The following is a 16,753-nucleotide window of genomic DNA, read 5'->3' as shown; positions in this document are numbered from 1 at the left end:
GCCTGTGGCAAGTGATGGGCAGTGACTGTCTTGTTTTCAGTTGAGAGTTCATTCCACCCAGAACACAGGAGAGCCTTGGGCAAGATCAGCGACCACAGGGACCTCAGAGTGACAGGGCGGCCAATCACCTAGAGGCAGAGGAGAGCAATGGTCGCACCAGAGTGTCGAGTTAGAACATGGCTTGGAGGAGGGAATAGTTCTCTTTACTGTATAATATATAATATATATAATAGGAATAAATTATACACTAAAAAAATTAAAAGTAAAGCAAAATGGACATAACACTCTCAGTCAGGTCTTTAATCATGTCTCCTGAGAAGACATTAAGGATGATGTAGGATTTAATGGTATCTAGCGGTATAGATTATGACACACTTGCTTCCCCCTCTCAGAACACGTGGCAAAAGCAAATGTCGCTATCTAAAGCCATTTGGATGAGAAAACTGTGTGAGTTAGAGCCCACGATGATAAAACTTTTGTCTTGCTCGTCGTTCAGTGCGACTGGCAGTGGGCTAGGCAACTGCCTGAATTAAACTTTAAACATTCTTGTCTCCACACTCCATAAGTTGTGATCTTACATAAGAAATCTCCACTCACCCAGACAACATATGATGATATCATGATCACTGAAATAGGCCTATGTTTCAGGCACAAACCTCCGGGGCTCTGCAGAAACATTTCAGAGAATGTGAATCATCATGAGATGACAAGTGTGTTAGATGCTACTGTGTTATTGCTGTGGTTGGAGTGTGAGCTGAATGTGTAAGCAGACACATGTTTTGAGGGTCTGTATGGTTACATGACTTGATGTGTACCACTTAGCTGAATAATAATAAGCATATGATGGAGTACCTCCATGATCCCATACTGGAGCTTGTGGAAAGTTGTCAAGAAGCACAATCACAATAATCTGCTTTATTGACAATCAGTATTGACTAAAGGATTGCTGCAGTTTTTAAAGCCTTTCAAGCTTCCTTTAAATAACCGTGACTATTTATACTTTTGGATGTTATTGTAATCGCCTTCTTTTTTGTTTTTTATATCAATTCATCCTCAGCAGAACAGTACATCAGTGTGGCACTTGGACTAAGGGCACAGTGGCAGGACAAACAAATTATTTCTGGCTGCAGGAAAAGATCATTAATATAAACTGAACTGTTATAAGGCAGTGGTTCTCACTCTTTTTACCTTCTGACCTCTGAAAGCAAAATGCCATTGTCTTAAGTTACAGATGTGGAATCGTCAATTGGTAAATTGACATAATAATAAAGATATTCCTCTCTTAATGGACTAATCATTTTCACCTTCATAATTCTGTCCTTGATACTTGAGATGTTAAACTTTGGGTTCAACAGGGTTGCAACTTACAATCGTACATTAATTAAATTAATGATGATATTGCTTTCGTTGGCTGATTCAATTTGATTATTTTGCTTTTGATTAAAGGAAATTAGACAAATATGCAAATATGAATTTGGCAATTAAAAAAGAAATATAACACAAGTTATAAATTGTATGTATGCCTATACCAAAAAAAAACTAAGAAACTAAGATTTAAGATTCTATACTACTCACAAGGAGCTCCTATGCTCTGACCATGGATGTTTCAGTTCTCAACAAGATCGGGGCTGTTCTCCTTCAATACAAAATACTAAAGAGAAAAAAGGAACAAAAAGCACAATGTATCTATACTTGTAAAATATTCAACTCTCACTCTCTCTCATGGTGGGAAAACATTTTATGTTCTATGTGGGCCAAAACACAATTTCCATCAAATTACATTATTTGGAAGCAAAACAAAGCTATTAGGCTGGAATTACATTTTAATTAGGCACACCTCTGGTTTTACAGAACTAATTGGCTCCTCTATAGTGCATTAGTACAAAGCTGCCAGACAGCCAAGAGGTTTACTGTTAAGCACAAATGTTCATTTTTGACTTTTGAAACAGCCGATTTACAAAAATCTCAAAGTCCACTTTCTCGCTTTTTACAGAACATTAAACCTTAACTTACAGTCTTTGTCTGCTGATTTGATAGCCGTTTGTTTTCATGGAGACATCACAGTTTTCATAGCTGATAATTGATAGATTGATAGATGTCACTGTCAATAGTTAATAACTCTTAATAGATGTTGTGATCTGTTATCTTTTCAAAATCATCCCAAACCTCCCTTTCTCAGCTGACTCACGTCGTGATTCTGATGGTTTTAGACTTGACAAAATCAAAAAAGACTTGTGACTTCCAGTAACTTATGACTTAAATTGATCGATTTGGTAACATTTGTTAAGGCCGTATAATGACCTGTTTAGGACAAAAGAAAGCACCAAATTTACTTGGGACTGGACTTGGGTTGTTCCTGAAATGGGACTTGTTCGTCTTGACTTGGATCTTAACTTGATCTTGGTCTTGATTTGACTTGTTGGTTTTGAGTTGGAACTTGTTATTCTGGACTTGGGACTTGAATCTGGGCTGACTTGGATTATGAAATTGAAATAAGGCTTCAGACATTGCTGCTGACCAAGCAACCATCTCTTTGAGACTGCAGCTGACCTTTTTCAGAAGAATCCATATAAATAATACGTGTCATGTCTCAGGAAGACCCAGGAACATGACATAACATGAGTTCAGCCTCTAGGTCCAAGAGACCTTTTGGATGAGGGAGAACAGAAAATGTCTGAAGGAACTGAGTGACGTTATTAGGACCATCATGGACCCAGTGAGACATTACCAATACTTTGTATTGAAGTTCCAAAGATGGAGCACATACAGAAGGAGTGGGAATTAATTAAACAAGCAACAAGACAACTGAGAGTAAATTTTACCAATCAGACAAAAATTTCACTTTTCACCAATTCCAAATAGTGATTGATAGTTAAGTGATTGAGTGCATGTTTTAGGGTTGGTGACACATTTTGTCAAGGCTGTGAACTAGATTGGTGCAATGATGTCAGGAGAAAAAGTCCAGTTGATACCCAGAATATGACCAGTATCAAAAAATCTCCATCTCATTGTATTAAATAATAGTGAACAGTCAGAGAATTATTTTTTTAAGGTTTAAAAAATAATCCGCTACAAGGTCAGCACACACAGCACTGCAAAAGTATGCTTAGAGGCCAACAAAGCAGCTTGTAATTCATACAATTCCCATCAATGAAAGCTCAGAGGTGAGTCATCAAAGTTAATAAACCTCCACAGTCAACTGGGCTCAGGTATTACCTTTAAGAACTTAAGATACATACAAGAAGGACTGAATAGTCCTGAAAGCTAAAAGCTTGGACAGAAATTATATATAGTAAAATAAGTAAATATACACTGAAATGGGCCAGTACTCACCTGTACTGAGTATTGGCACTTCAGATTTTTGTCCAATTGAGTACCCTTACTTCTTATTGAGCACCACCACCTCTGGTGAGTCGGCCGTACCCACCATTGAGGTCACCAGTATTTTTTACAATAAAAGTTGAGTGAAATAATTCTCTAAAAAACGACTTTGATGCTTTGATTCCCCAAACCCTGAAAATGAAAATGTCTGAAAATGTCCTTGTTAAAAATGGTACAAAAAATAGGTTTAGGGTTATGTTGTGTTTAGGGTTAGGGTTATGTTGTGTTTAGGGTTAGGGTTATGTTGTGTTTAGGGTGCTGGCACTTTTTTGGATCCACTTCAGACACTGATTCTAACCACATAATGGAAAGAATCGAACACGGTATTGGAAATTAAGTTCTAACAAAACAAACTGAGCCCCGATACTAGCAAGAAACAACCATGGTTCAATACGAACTAGACTTCTGTTTACCCCAGAGTCCACCTGACAGTAGTGACTCAAAAAACATAAATCATTGACAATGTATTGATTCAGTGGAAAGGACCTGGCTGACACAGACTGAACAGGGACGCCTGGTTGTGTTCATTTTGTATACTACTTCTGTGTGCACCCACAGAGATACAAAGACATTTTGCAAATTACTTTGACAAAATCCTTTCCCCCCATCCTCAAAAACAACTTAAGCTACCGTAGTGTTTGAGTTCTATCACATAGCCAATGACAAATGACACTCCATATAACCACTCTGTCCCATTTTGTGTGCGATTTCTCTGGTGAATATAAGTCATTTGTCACTCTCTGCTAGGTGGGGTTAACTGAGTTGGACCGAGATGACAGAGACGGCCGAATGGGAGTTTTGGTCAACGTCATGGCAGTCTTGTTATTGCTATAATTTTTAACAGTTTAATCAATATTTGAGCTCTTTCCCATGCCCTCTAAAAGCACCCAGCAAATATTTGGATGTTAAATAGATGTTGATATAATGGCCTGAACCAACGTGCAATACACGTGTAGATGTCATGCCAAAATCAAAGCTGAGATTATTGGCAACCTGTAGCTCATGGCTCTCTCAAATTGTCTAAATTGTGTCCTTGTTTGAGCTGATGTGGAAAAATGTATACCACCGTGTCTGAAAAGAGGTAATCAGAGACGATTTACCGGCTGAAAAAGTATTTTAGTGCATTTTGGTAATCATTAAATCTAGGCAGACAATGTGAGTCAGCATTGAATTACACTACAGGTTTTAATGGGTCTGTATTGGCTGGGTCTTTTGTGTTACTACCACACATATTCCCAAGGGCAAGGGGCTTGTCATAAACTAACAAAATTATTTTAGTAGGGTTGCAGGTTACGTTAAAGTAAAAAAACCCTTTCAAAGGACTTTCAAACAAATATAATGGGAACATGAAAAAGTCAGTTGCTGCACCTGATAAAGCTAGCCACAGTCGTCTTTACAGCCAACATGAACCGTGGCCATTGGCAGGAAAGAGTGGCCTGCTTTTGGCTGTGTCATCAGCAGAAAGACATCACAGCGCAGCCTAAACAGCACAGAAATGACAACAGAGAAAAAAATTAGGATCTCACACTATATTTACCGTATTATCTGGACATTCTCTGTATCTTCTACAGCTGTAAATATGGAAAACTTTTCCATGGTGCAGCAGCAGGTCATCTGCAGCAAAACAGATGTTTTCTGCAGCTATTTCTGTATTCAGCATAGCCTTGAGAGCTTATGGAGTCTTATGAGGCCAAGTTATACAGAACCCAGCACCTTATCACTGTGAGAGTCAGCCCATCATCGGTTCCCCATAGCACCTAAAAACAGCTCATTGACAAACCTTATTTGCTCCTATGTGCTGCCCTTTGCATGATACTTGGACAATTTCCAATGGGAATGTAAATTATGTTGTTTCCTTCCTGAGAAGCATGTTAATTGAGATGGATGGTTTAAGATGTAGAATGAAGCGGAAAGATATGTTTTTAAATGATGTAAAATGAAAACATCCACAGGGAGGATGGCACGCTCACGCTCTGACACACCAAAAGGTCTCACTGTTCTGCTTTGTTGAAACATTGATTTAGTCTTTGTGATAAATATCTCTAAGCCGTAGCAGTAGCATTGTCTGGGTTCCACTTTTGAATTCGGAAAAAGACACAGCAGTTACTTCTGCAGTGCAGACATTACTCACCTTGTTGCCCAGTTTTAAATTAACAGTTAAAAAGATCACACAGGTGCAGCTTCATTACATCTTTCTAAAACTGACACACTATAATTTTTTGCTTAGATGTGGCCAAAAGACTGTATTATAACATGTAAAAGAGCATACCTGACTCCAGAAATCTACTTGTTTTCACATCGAGATGAAAAGAAGTCTGAAGATTCAGACTATGTGCCAGTGCAGCTTTCATCTGAATGAACAAATCAATTTTCTGGCCATCAAAAATTTGCCTGCAGAAAGGGAAAAGTGTTGATGGAAATCACTGCAGGCTACTGGACCCCGCTGTTGCCTTTTCCAACTAAGACCATACCCCAAACCTGTCTATAGCTCCACACTGAATCCTTATGTCTGTCTCGTCTGTGGCTACGCTCAGAAGTGTATTAATGTAGACTTGAGGTTTGTTTTGAATGTGAACAATGCAATTGAAATTCAAGATGAAGGGTTGTTTTGAGATGGCCATCGGTTTGTTAAGCTGAATGAGACACTCATATTATTCATTAAAAGTATGATTATTAATTGAGAAAATCCTATTTAGGCACAAACTTGCTTTGAAAGGGTATCCACTTTATTGCTAACTTCAAATACAAATTATGTTCTTGAGCTTTAAGGTTGATCCACTTGTGGTTAAATATTTCTCTGATCCATTCTCTGTATGTGATCTATAACCCTGTTTGTTCTCTTTAAAGCTAATTTTATGTCCATATTAAACACAAGATTATTTAGTTGATATGATGTAGCATCAGTGATCTTAGCTCATGTGGAAAAGGCACAGAAAAAGAGCTGAAAGTCACTATGAAGCTCGGTAAAGCCCAGGGGAGCTGCAGAGTGAATATTCTCTGTAGGCTAATCAAAACGAGCGACCCCTTTCACAATACACGTTGTCATTTGATTCAGTGTTATTTATTCAAAAAGAAAACGCAAATCAATTAACCCCTATAAGATTTTCATGAAATTACACCCCATTTTCGATATTATTTATGGTCGGATTCCTCTGTGCAATAACCATTTAATGTATTTACATTCACTAATTACTTCTCTCAGTTTTAATTGTTTGTGGCGTAGTCTGCTGTTTCCATACTTAAAATTCAAATTGCCTAAAAACACACGAGGGATTTGCATGCAAATGATGCCGGCGACTGATAACAGGCTCACTGTTTTACACATCACTTTTCACCCTCTTTAAGTTGTTACCGCAGTTAGTGGCCGTTCATTAACTATGCACCAGCAGAACAAGACAACAGTCTTTTTTTAAAATCAGTTTTAAATATTGCAGAACAGCCACAGTGAGCCGTTCGATGAAGAAGAGATGATAAACCGTGCACCTCCAACTTCTCTTTAATTGTGTCCTGCTGTTGTGGGGAAAACTACTCACGCAGCATGAAAGCAAATGGCAGTTGCAATTCTTTTTCTCTGAGTCCTTTATCAAAATGTGAGTTTGTTTGGCTGCACTGTAAACAGATACACCAATTGCTCCTCTGTTGTATTTCTGATAAAGTAGCTGCTCAAGGAGTGTTGGCTCTCCTTGTTCTGGGAAGTATTGAATCTAGGGTAGGTTATGTATTTCAGAAGCATTTCTTTTTATATTTGTTGAAATTCTCTTTACATCCCAACAGAAATCAATCAATGAAATGCTCTGAAAAAAAAAAAGCCTGGTACGTGTAGCAGTCACAGGCCTATAATAAGGCCACCTGCCTATCTAACTATAAGTAGGTATACCTATTTACCTACCTCCAAGCACCGGAGACTTCCCCAGGGCGGCCAGATATTGCTAAAGCTACAAGAATGGCACTGGAAGAGAAGCTAAATTGTATATTTCCACCCGTACCTAGATTTTCACTGCTAAACAAGGCAAGAAAAGAAACACAGAAGTAGAAAATGAAAATGCTTTTGAATGATGGCGAGAATCATCATTCCTGAATGCAATTTCCTGAACTATGTAGTATCTAGAGCTATCTAGATATGAGATATGAGTTGTGTGTTTGACATGATTTATATCAAACACACAACAATAAGCAAGTGCAACATGCAATCAAATAAAAAAGCATTAGGATGTTTTTCTTCCTAAACAGTGTACGCTCTTCACTTCACTGACTCTGTGTCTGAGCCTCTGCAGATAACATCACACACTCAGTCGCCTTCTATTGCATTAGCACTGCACATAACTATTATTATTAAATAATCTACATCAGTGAATCGTAAATAAATGAGTGCAACATAATACAGGAGTGGTATCTCTCAGCAGGTTAATTACTTGATTCAGAAACTTTATTCTTCCTAATTTTGTTTCGAGAAAAGTGGAATTATTACAGCTTTTTATTAAAAGTTAAAGAAAGCTGCATCTGTACATGTGCTGTGCAAACCTTTTACCAGGGCTGGAATGCTTCCGCTGGGCAGATGTGAAAGTAATTTAAACATTTTGCAAAACAGTTTGAGGGCAAAAAACATTAACTCAGTTTATATTTCACATTTCTGTGCTTTCCAAGAACACAGCAAAGTGATAATGATTCCTGGCTGGTTTTGTTTGCTGTCTGTCCCCTGCCATACGGCAAGCCTGGCTCAGGAGTGTCTTGTTTTTGTCATAAACATGTAAATTTTAGCCAGCTGTCAGTGCTGTTCCGCAATCAGAAAAAAAATAGCAAGTAAGGATTTAAAAAGATAATTTCATTGTTGGGAAATGGGGTAAGGACATGACAGGAATGAGGGAGGGAGAGGGGGAGGAAGAAATCGAAAAAAAGGCATGAGAAAGAAATGAAGAAATGCCTGACAGCGAGTGGACTATGTAGATTGCCTAATTGACCTTTATTGATTGATTCTTCTAATCATGCCATGGACAAATACATTAACATACACACACGCACGCACACTCACTCACTTACTCTTAGGGGTCCCATCAATATTCTTTACTGAGGAACCTCTCGGGCAGTTTGCATCTGGTCTTAATTACATGTAGAGGGTGAAGGTTGGATCAGTCAGAGTAAAGAGGAGCAATGAAAATAACTGCTGTCTGCCAGTGCCTTAATTAGAACCAACACACACATACAGTACACACACAATCACACACTTGAGACCATTTGATTAGTGTGACCTTTTGGATGGTGTAACAATATATTGGAAACCTCCTATCATTCAGCACGTTCCAACCAGCTAGTCTTGCTTTGTCCAAAGGTAAAATCCACCAACCAGCACCTCGGAAGTTCACCAGTTAATACTTTATGTTGTTTGTTCAATCTCTACAATGATTTTCTTTTGGGACGTTTGTTAGATTTCTTTAAAAAGAAATACAATCACGAATTGGGTCGTTCCGTCACATTTGAGCACAATAACAGCTGTGGATTTGGCTACTTTACTTTCATCACTGCAACTTCTGCCCAAAGTCTGCGTCCAGATTGAAGTGTGGAGAAAATCCTAGCGCAATACAAATCAGTGATTACCACAGAGGATACATCAACCACTGTCTCACTCAGATGAGCGAGTCTGATGTTCTGCAAAGACTAAACAGCATAGTATATGACTCAATTGTATTTGATTATTAGTTCTTTTTACATTATATAGTCATCTTAATAACCTTTTTTTGTTTTTTTGCCTATGTAAAAATGAAATATGTTCACTTTCATAGAATCAAATCTGCACGGTTTGCTGTAAATGAACATATTTGTTTGGAAGAGGCTCATAATAAAAAAAAAAAAATTAATCATTGTTTTTTTTGCTCTTAGTATCCATAAAAGAACCTAAGAAATGCCCAAAAATCCAGTTTCTCAGTAGGACCTTTAAAGGGTTAAGTATTAACTCACTTCACACAAAAAGCCAGCATCTAGTGGCTGTCAGAAGAACTGCATCTCAAGGCTCTTCCTATGGTTCAAAATCTGGCTGTGGTGCAGCCAACAAGGTTACAACACAGTATAGTACACATGCCCCAATTTCCCCCCTTCCTGAACTCCACCACCTCCCACCCCTCCCCCACCTCGATGTTCAGAGACAGATAACATGACCAAGGACTCAATGACACCCTCAGGTAAACCCAAACACCTTTTTACCCAGTTTTTTTTTAAACACAGCCGTTTCCCTTTTTTAAGGCGGTGACTGCAGGTTGGAAATGATACAAGACCACACAAGACAGGCAATTGTGATTTATTTTAGGGCTACTTTGCACTTTATTTAATGTGTTAAAAATGGAGACAAACAAGAGGCAAGTGTTGTTCATTCATTGAGCAATACCAGCGAACATTTCGACAAATGTTGGAAACCCATGTAAGCACACTGAAACGATGGCATAAGTCATCCATCCCTGCACAATTACTGAATCCTATGATATCATGTCAGAACTGTCTTAATATGCTATATATTTTAGCTGTGTAAGTGTTTTGTGCTTTTGGGCTGACACTGAACTTGGCCTCCTCTTACTGTCCATCAAATTCTTCTTTGCTGTTGGCACTTGAGCGTCCTTAAAAATTGATGTGGCAGAGGTTTATTAGCTCTTTAAAAAACATGCCAGCTGACACTAGTGGGTCTCAGCTAGCAGGCTTGACATTTACAGAGTCTTTCCAGTTCACAGAGTGCCCTCCGGGGGAAAGTATCGAAGCAGACGTTCTCTGTTTGTTAATCTTACAGAAGAAGACCGTGGTGTCTCAGAAAACTCTAAATTCTCCAGAGAATTTCAGTGTTTTCCAAAGGGTCGCAAGATAAAGCTGGGGAGTCGTGAGATGATTAATTGGCTATGAGAGAGGAAAAAGCAACGTTCTGCTACACAAATCTGTGTTTTTGGACAGTGTTTAGTTTTTGGACACGGACCGAATATAATAATAATAATAATAATAATGAAAAAGAAGTCTCTTTGGTGGAATTAACAACTCATAGACATTTGAAAAGTTACAAGGGACCTAAAGTAGTCACAAGTGTTTTATGAAGGGTCACAAGCTGAAAGGGTTTTTACAGTTTAGTATTGCCAACAAAATAATCTTAAAATATCAAAAGTAAAAGTAAATGTAATGCTGTATGGCCCCTTCCAGAGTGTTATGTTACTAATTTCTTTGGATTATTATTTTAAATATTTGATATACTGTTGGATATATAAACTAAGTTTACCTACTTGGTTTCGCTGTGCCAAGATCATGATTATGCTATTTGACTCCATAGACCATAGCTCAAAAACTGAGCCAAGATAGTCTTATATTGCTATTTGACACAACTTTAGACTACACCAAATACATAAAAAGCCTGTCCTAAGACATTTATGCATTTCAGATCTCCTTTTGATAACTAATGTAATATTCTTTCACTTCAATGAGCCTCTCCTGAAAATTACAAAACAATGTAAGTGAGTACACTACTGTTGTGACTTTGAGAGTGATAGAGTTGTCAGAAATGTGGTGTAAGGTTGCTGGTAAGTCTCATAGTGGTCATTTCTGAATGAATTTTCTAGACAATATGACTGATGAAAAACATTTACAAGAAAAAAAGAGTACATGGGATGGTTGTGGTTCACTACTTTACAGTGAATATAGTAACAGAAATACGACTCAAACACAAGCAACTATATTTATTTACATTCAATATAGCAATAACAGCTGGGAAATGCTCATACATAGAGTGACTATATGATCAATATAAGTGAAGTCCCAGTCCCATGTCTTGATTAACAGCCTTAATAAAACTCATGACACAACTGGCATTATAAAACATGTGTTTTCTGTGTTTAGATGTGGTGTAAATGGATTACTTTGACAGCAAGCTTTAATAAAACAAGGCACATTTCTGGTACACATTCTGACATCAGATGTATGTTTCTCTTGACAAAATACAGATCATCCCACACATCCTTTTCTCATTTATACATATTTACATCGCTGGTAATTGACAGCCAACATCTGCTCCGACAATCCACTTTAGACAAAGCTGTTTGTAAATGAGCAGATCATCTTTACTTTTCGTCTGTGTGCAAAAATATATTTCTGTTTATGTATCTCCTGTTTGTTGATTGGCCAAATGCTGTGATTGTATACATTTGGGTGTGTTTATGCCTGATTCATGTGTTTTTGCGTGTTAAATCCAGTGGAGAAAGGGGTCTTAAAACCAAAGCAACATCACTGTGAAGCATGTAACTGCTATTTATTATTATTACATACATTTGGGTGACTTTCAAGATCTCGCTGAAATTGATGGATTACATGCCTTTGTGTGACTTTGCGAGAGCTTTTCAATCAAAACATCAAAATGCATTTTCATCAAGCTAAAAGCCCCACGGCTGCTTTTTAAATTTCTCAACTGCTGACATTTTATGGATATAAGGTTTTCAGTTGAGAGCGAAATTAAAACAAGCTGGATGGTGGTATCAATTTTAGAGCAATTAAGGAAGAGATTAAGGCATTTACCGTTCGCTGTTTGCAAGACAAGTGCTGATGGGAATAATCTCACTAAATAAAGTAAATATATGTGTTCAGTCTTTATCCTGTTCATTTCCTTAAAAGTATTTTTACGGCAATCCTCTTAAGTAAGGCAGAATACCACAGTTAACCTGCAGCATGCACGTGTACAGGTGCATACACATGGCCACTGAGGCACACACATCTGATGCTCTCCTACACTTAAAGCCACCAGGACATAATCCAGCTGTGGGAGCGGAGGATCTGTCTGTGTGTGTCTTCTTGCTGGTGTTTGGCCACAGGCATGTGACCCATGTTATTCTGTTTACACTCCACCTGTCCACACTTCATCCCTCTTGTGCCTCTTTTCATTAGTTCTGGTGAAATTCAGTATAACAGGAGACACAGTGGAGCAGGTCTGAGTTATTAGAAGACAAATGATACAACAGGGCTGAGTCAAGACAGATCAGGAGGTTGGTCTCAAGATGGGGCATTTGTCAGATATAGAGTGTTATGGAAAGTCAAATTGATTTATACAGTTTGATGAGGATTTTCTTCTTATTCAAATTCAGTGAAAGAAACTTTTCTTGGGATATTGGAAATTACAAAGCCGACTTTTCATTTCCACAGGGTAAAAAAGGGTAAACTATTTCAGCTGGGCAGAAAGATTCACAGTCTGTACTCAAACTGTGAAATGTGTTATCACAAGCACAAGCGTGTTGAAAACCCCCAATCTCTTTAAACCCCTGATCAAACATTTGCATCTGAGACAGTGCCAAACACAATTCATGCGTTTTTAACACACAACTCAATGTACAGTCAGAACAACAGGAAATCTGTTCCGGGAATTAAAGAAAGTATGTACAACTTCATTCTTGGAGGCAATAATGTACCCTCAATACATTACAAGTGAAGTGGAGAAATCATTATTTATCACATATATAAGTAGTGAGTAAATAACATTAAAGGAGCAGGAAATGGAGTAAAATATTAAGTCCGTTTCTCGTTTTTCTCTTTATGCCAGAATGGTCACATCCCGCACACGTGTGTCATGTAAGTCATACCGTTCAGTATTACACTGCATGCTGGGAGATGACTTGGCAGCGGGGCAGAGGAGGGTGCGGAAGTGTCTCCTGAATGTGTCGGAGAGGCAGGCGTAAAGGATGGGGTTGGCGCAGCTCCATGAGTACGACAGCAGGACCACAAACTCAAAAGCTCTGGCGAAGTTCAGGACCAGGCCAGTTTGATACAGGGAGTAGAAGTTGAAGGTGTAAAATGGCAGCCAGCACATCCCGAACACTACCACCACTGCGACCACCATTTTGGTGACCTGTCGCTCCAGCCGGTGGCTCTCGTGGTTCGCCGTCATCGCTCTGACCCGCTGGGACCTCAGGGTGAGCAGCAGCGCTGTGTAGGAGGCCGTCATCACCGTGAAGGGCAAAGCGAACCCCATGACAAAGGTGTAAGACAAGACACCGAGCCACCAGGCGTCCGAAACAAGGTCTGGTATACACAGGCCTCGATCTGCTGAGAAGTGAAGCGCCATGGGAAGGATGGTGAGAAGCGAGAACAGCCACAAGAACGCCGACACGATCTTGGCACAGCGTGGCGTTCTCCACCGGGCAAAGCGAAGCGGGTCGGCCAGCGCCATGTAACGGTCGATGCTCATCACCGTCAGACAGAAGACGCTGGTGAACTGGTTGATGCCGTCCAGCACCATGACCACTTTGCACGCCAGGTCGCCAAACATCCATTGATTCTGGAAGTTCTGGCTCGCTATGAAGGGAAGACCAACCATGAAGAGTCCGTCGGCCAGAGCCAGGTTGAAAATGTACACCGTTGTGGAAGATGACATTTTGTCCAATTTCAAAATGGCAGCAATGACGAGGGAGTTCCCAGCTAGTCCCAGGATGCAAACCACCAAGTAGAGTATAGCCATGGTGATGTCAAAGCCATCAATATTGTCCTCAAAGTAAAAATGTTCATCCGCAAAAGTCTGATTGTATATAGCTGATAAAAGTGAGGTGTCCATTCTGCCTCGAAGCATCAAATGATTGATTGAAAAATAGAATAAAAGTACAAAATGACACTCAGAACAGTGGCAGCTGTGAGGGAGAAAATCTCTGCCTGTGTTTAAATTCCTCTGCAAGCAGTTCAAGAGTCACCTCTTGACTCCCCGTGGTGGAAGTAAAAAGTACTCAGACGGAGAGGAGTAAACAACTCAACCGAAAAACCTGAAAATCAAACACCGTTTTCAGGTTCAAGAACAGCCAGGCTTCAGCAACTCTTCCACTCCCCCCATCCACTCAATCGTTAATTCCTTTTATGTTTTGAAAAAAAACCAACAACCTGTCAGACTTCCTTTGTGGTGGAGACAGCACGCTTCTCTCTGATACCCATGTGCACTTTCTCACACGCAAACACACACACACGCAGACACTCGCGTAAACACACTCAGTGACGCACAGCAGTAGAAATGAGCAGGACGGCCGCTCGGACGCTTGCCTGACTGCTCTTTCTCCCTGGGAGCCCTTTTATATCTCTACCCCTCACAGTGTGTCTGCTGCTGTGTGTGTGGGAACCCCCCCACCCCCCTTGTTCATCAGTCTCCAGAGATTGTGATAAACTCCAGCTTGGCTCACGCCCCTCCTCAGTGCTCCCCCGGTTCCTCTGCTGTAATACTGTTTCCAAGGTAAATCCTGGCCCCATCTGCTACAAAAAAAACTTTTGTTTTCATAACTTTTTCTCTCCCTTCTCTTCACTTCTGTTTACTTCACCCCCCTTCCTGCCATCCATTTTGTCTCACCACACTCCACCCCTGTGTGCTCCTCTACTCCTGTGCCTCCTGTGCTCCTTCGCAGTTCAGTGGGGGGTCATACAACCAAACCTAAACACACACACACACACACACACACACACACACACACACACACACACACACACACACACACACACACACACAGATAATAATAACACAATCTCGTCGCTTGGGCCACCCACTTTTACAACCCAGACAGAGTAAATCTGCTACCAGGAAAGTGAAGTCTGCTGTCTGTTTTTTCAGGGCTTTTGTTTTTTGACATTTGACATGGGATGCTGTGTTTGCTTCGATGACTCCTTCCATCCTCCTCCAACCCTTCCATCTTGTTTTTCTTACTATTTATATATCATAAAGGGAGGAGGTGAAAGAGGGGAAGAGCGAAAGGTGAAAAGGAGACGAGAGAGCGGAGAGAGGAAGGGAGGAAAAAGATGGAAAGAGAGGAACGGGTAGATTGGAAATAGGAGGGGGGTTGGTGAAGATTAAAGACCCTGGATGAGCGATGACCTCCGTCCTGTTGCCACTCCGACACGCATAGCTCGAATACCCCGGGAACATCCCCCAGAAAACCTCCAATGTGTTCCGCCACCCACCGTCAGCACTGCAGCCAAGCTCAATCAAATCTAGTCAGTTCTGGGCACCCGGTTAGCTCAGCCGGTAGAGCTGGCGACCCATGTACCGAGGCTGAGTCTTTGCTGCAGCGGCCCGGGGTTCGAATCCGACCTGTGTCCCTTTGCTGCGTGTCACCCCCTCTCTCTGCCCCCCTTTCCTGTCTGTCTTCAGCTGTAACTATCAAATAAAGGCAACAAAAAGGCCAAAAAAATAACTTAAAACAAACAAACAAAAAAAAACTAGTCAGTTCAACCAATCGATTCAGCCAGTGATTTTAATCTCAATTCAAGACCCGTAACGTCTTATCTGAGAGCTCATTCATCAGATGCCACAGATTTCCTCAGAGATTTCTTGAGACATACCTACGCTCTGGCTTTTAACTGGTTCCAATTACCTCGAAAAAATGCCTTTGTAGTCTAAAGTCCTGATTAGGTAGTGGCTTTACTTCTCCCTTGAGACTAACACTTCATACGACGAAGCCCACCTCTCCTCCCCCTGTAAAAACATCACTGGAGACACTTTGTTTCATGGCGCTAAATTTGGAGACGTTTGACAGCTTCGTATTTCACGGGCAGTATTTCACTGCAGCGTTCAGACAGACGTGCTGGCATCCACATCCACGTGCTGCCAAGCTGTCTACAGCAAAAGGACGAGTCATGTGGAATCAAACGGATGACATCTTTCACACTGCCAAACTCAAGGCTATGGGCTACTTCACTATGTATGAGAAAAGGAGCTTTTAAGAAGTACTCTGTTTTCAGGTCTTATTTTTCTCCCGTTACTTTCCTTTCTCTTCAACATCCCACAGGATCATTGTGGGGTCACATGAAAGGATTTTTACTTCCACTGTGGGACAGCTGTGCCTTTGAACCTGCCTTTGTCCTTTCTAGTCTTCACTTTGTTGCACTTACATTGATGCTGTAGAAATAGAAGCGTATTGTTGTCTTGCAGAGATAAGATGAGCGTGAGATGATGACTGCCTGAAACTCAAAATGTATGGAGGTCCTCAGGCAGAGGTCTTCTGTATATTCCAGAGGCCTGGCTGAATGGGACAGAGTTCTAAAAACATACTTTTATTGGAGAGCCTTTCCTGATGATACTGGAATTTTAATTTTGTTTTATTTCCTCAAAGGTTTTTCTTGTTTTTATCTGTTTTCTTGTTTTATCTGGTTGAATTTTTCTTTTAAAACCTGAGGATTTTATGACTTGTGTGTTTTGGGTTTTTTATTTTTATTTTTTATGGATTAATGTGGATTTTGAAATTTCAACCTGACGATGGCTTACATGAGGAGTCAGGAAATTTCTTGGCAAATCAGCCACTATTTAGATTCCAAACCAAAACTGTGAAATTGTGGAGGTGCTAGATGAGAAATCAGGGGGTCACTAATGTCTTTAGAATTCATCCTCTGGGGACCATGAATG

The 16,753-nt window shown here is 40.1% G+C and overlaps 1 protein-coding gene across 1 annotated transcript; it reads right to left on the bottom strand.

Moving 5' to 3' along the window:
• Positions 1-11,063: 11,063 nt before the first annotated feature.
• On the bottom strand, positions 11,064-14,420 carry LOC127373478 (somatostatin receptor type 2). The gene has a single exon (XM_051417990.1). The coding sequence runs from the start codon at positions 13,946-13,948 to the stop codon at positions 12,917-12,919; it is 1,032 nt and encodes a 343-aa protein (XP_051273950.1). The 5' UTR covers positions 13,949-14,420; the 3' UTR covers positions 11,064-12,916.
• Between the last annotated feature and the right edge of the window lie 2,333 nt (positions 14,421-16,753).

The sequence above is a fragment of the Dicentrarchus labrax genome, unplaced genomic scaffold, assembly GCF_905237075.1.
Source record: "Dicentrarchus labrax unplaced genomic scaffold, dlabrax2021, whole genome shotgun sequence".
NCBI lineage: Eukaryota > Metazoa > Chordata > Actinopteri > Moronidae > Dicentrarchus > Dicentrarchus labrax.
This window is presented reverse-complemented; position numbering and strand designations above follow the sequence as displayed.

Coding starts and splice junctions, on each gene's coding strand:
- LOC127373478 (XM_051417990.1), bottom strand. CDS start 13,948: ATGCTTCGAGGCAGAATGGACACCTCACTTTTATCAGCTATATACAAT.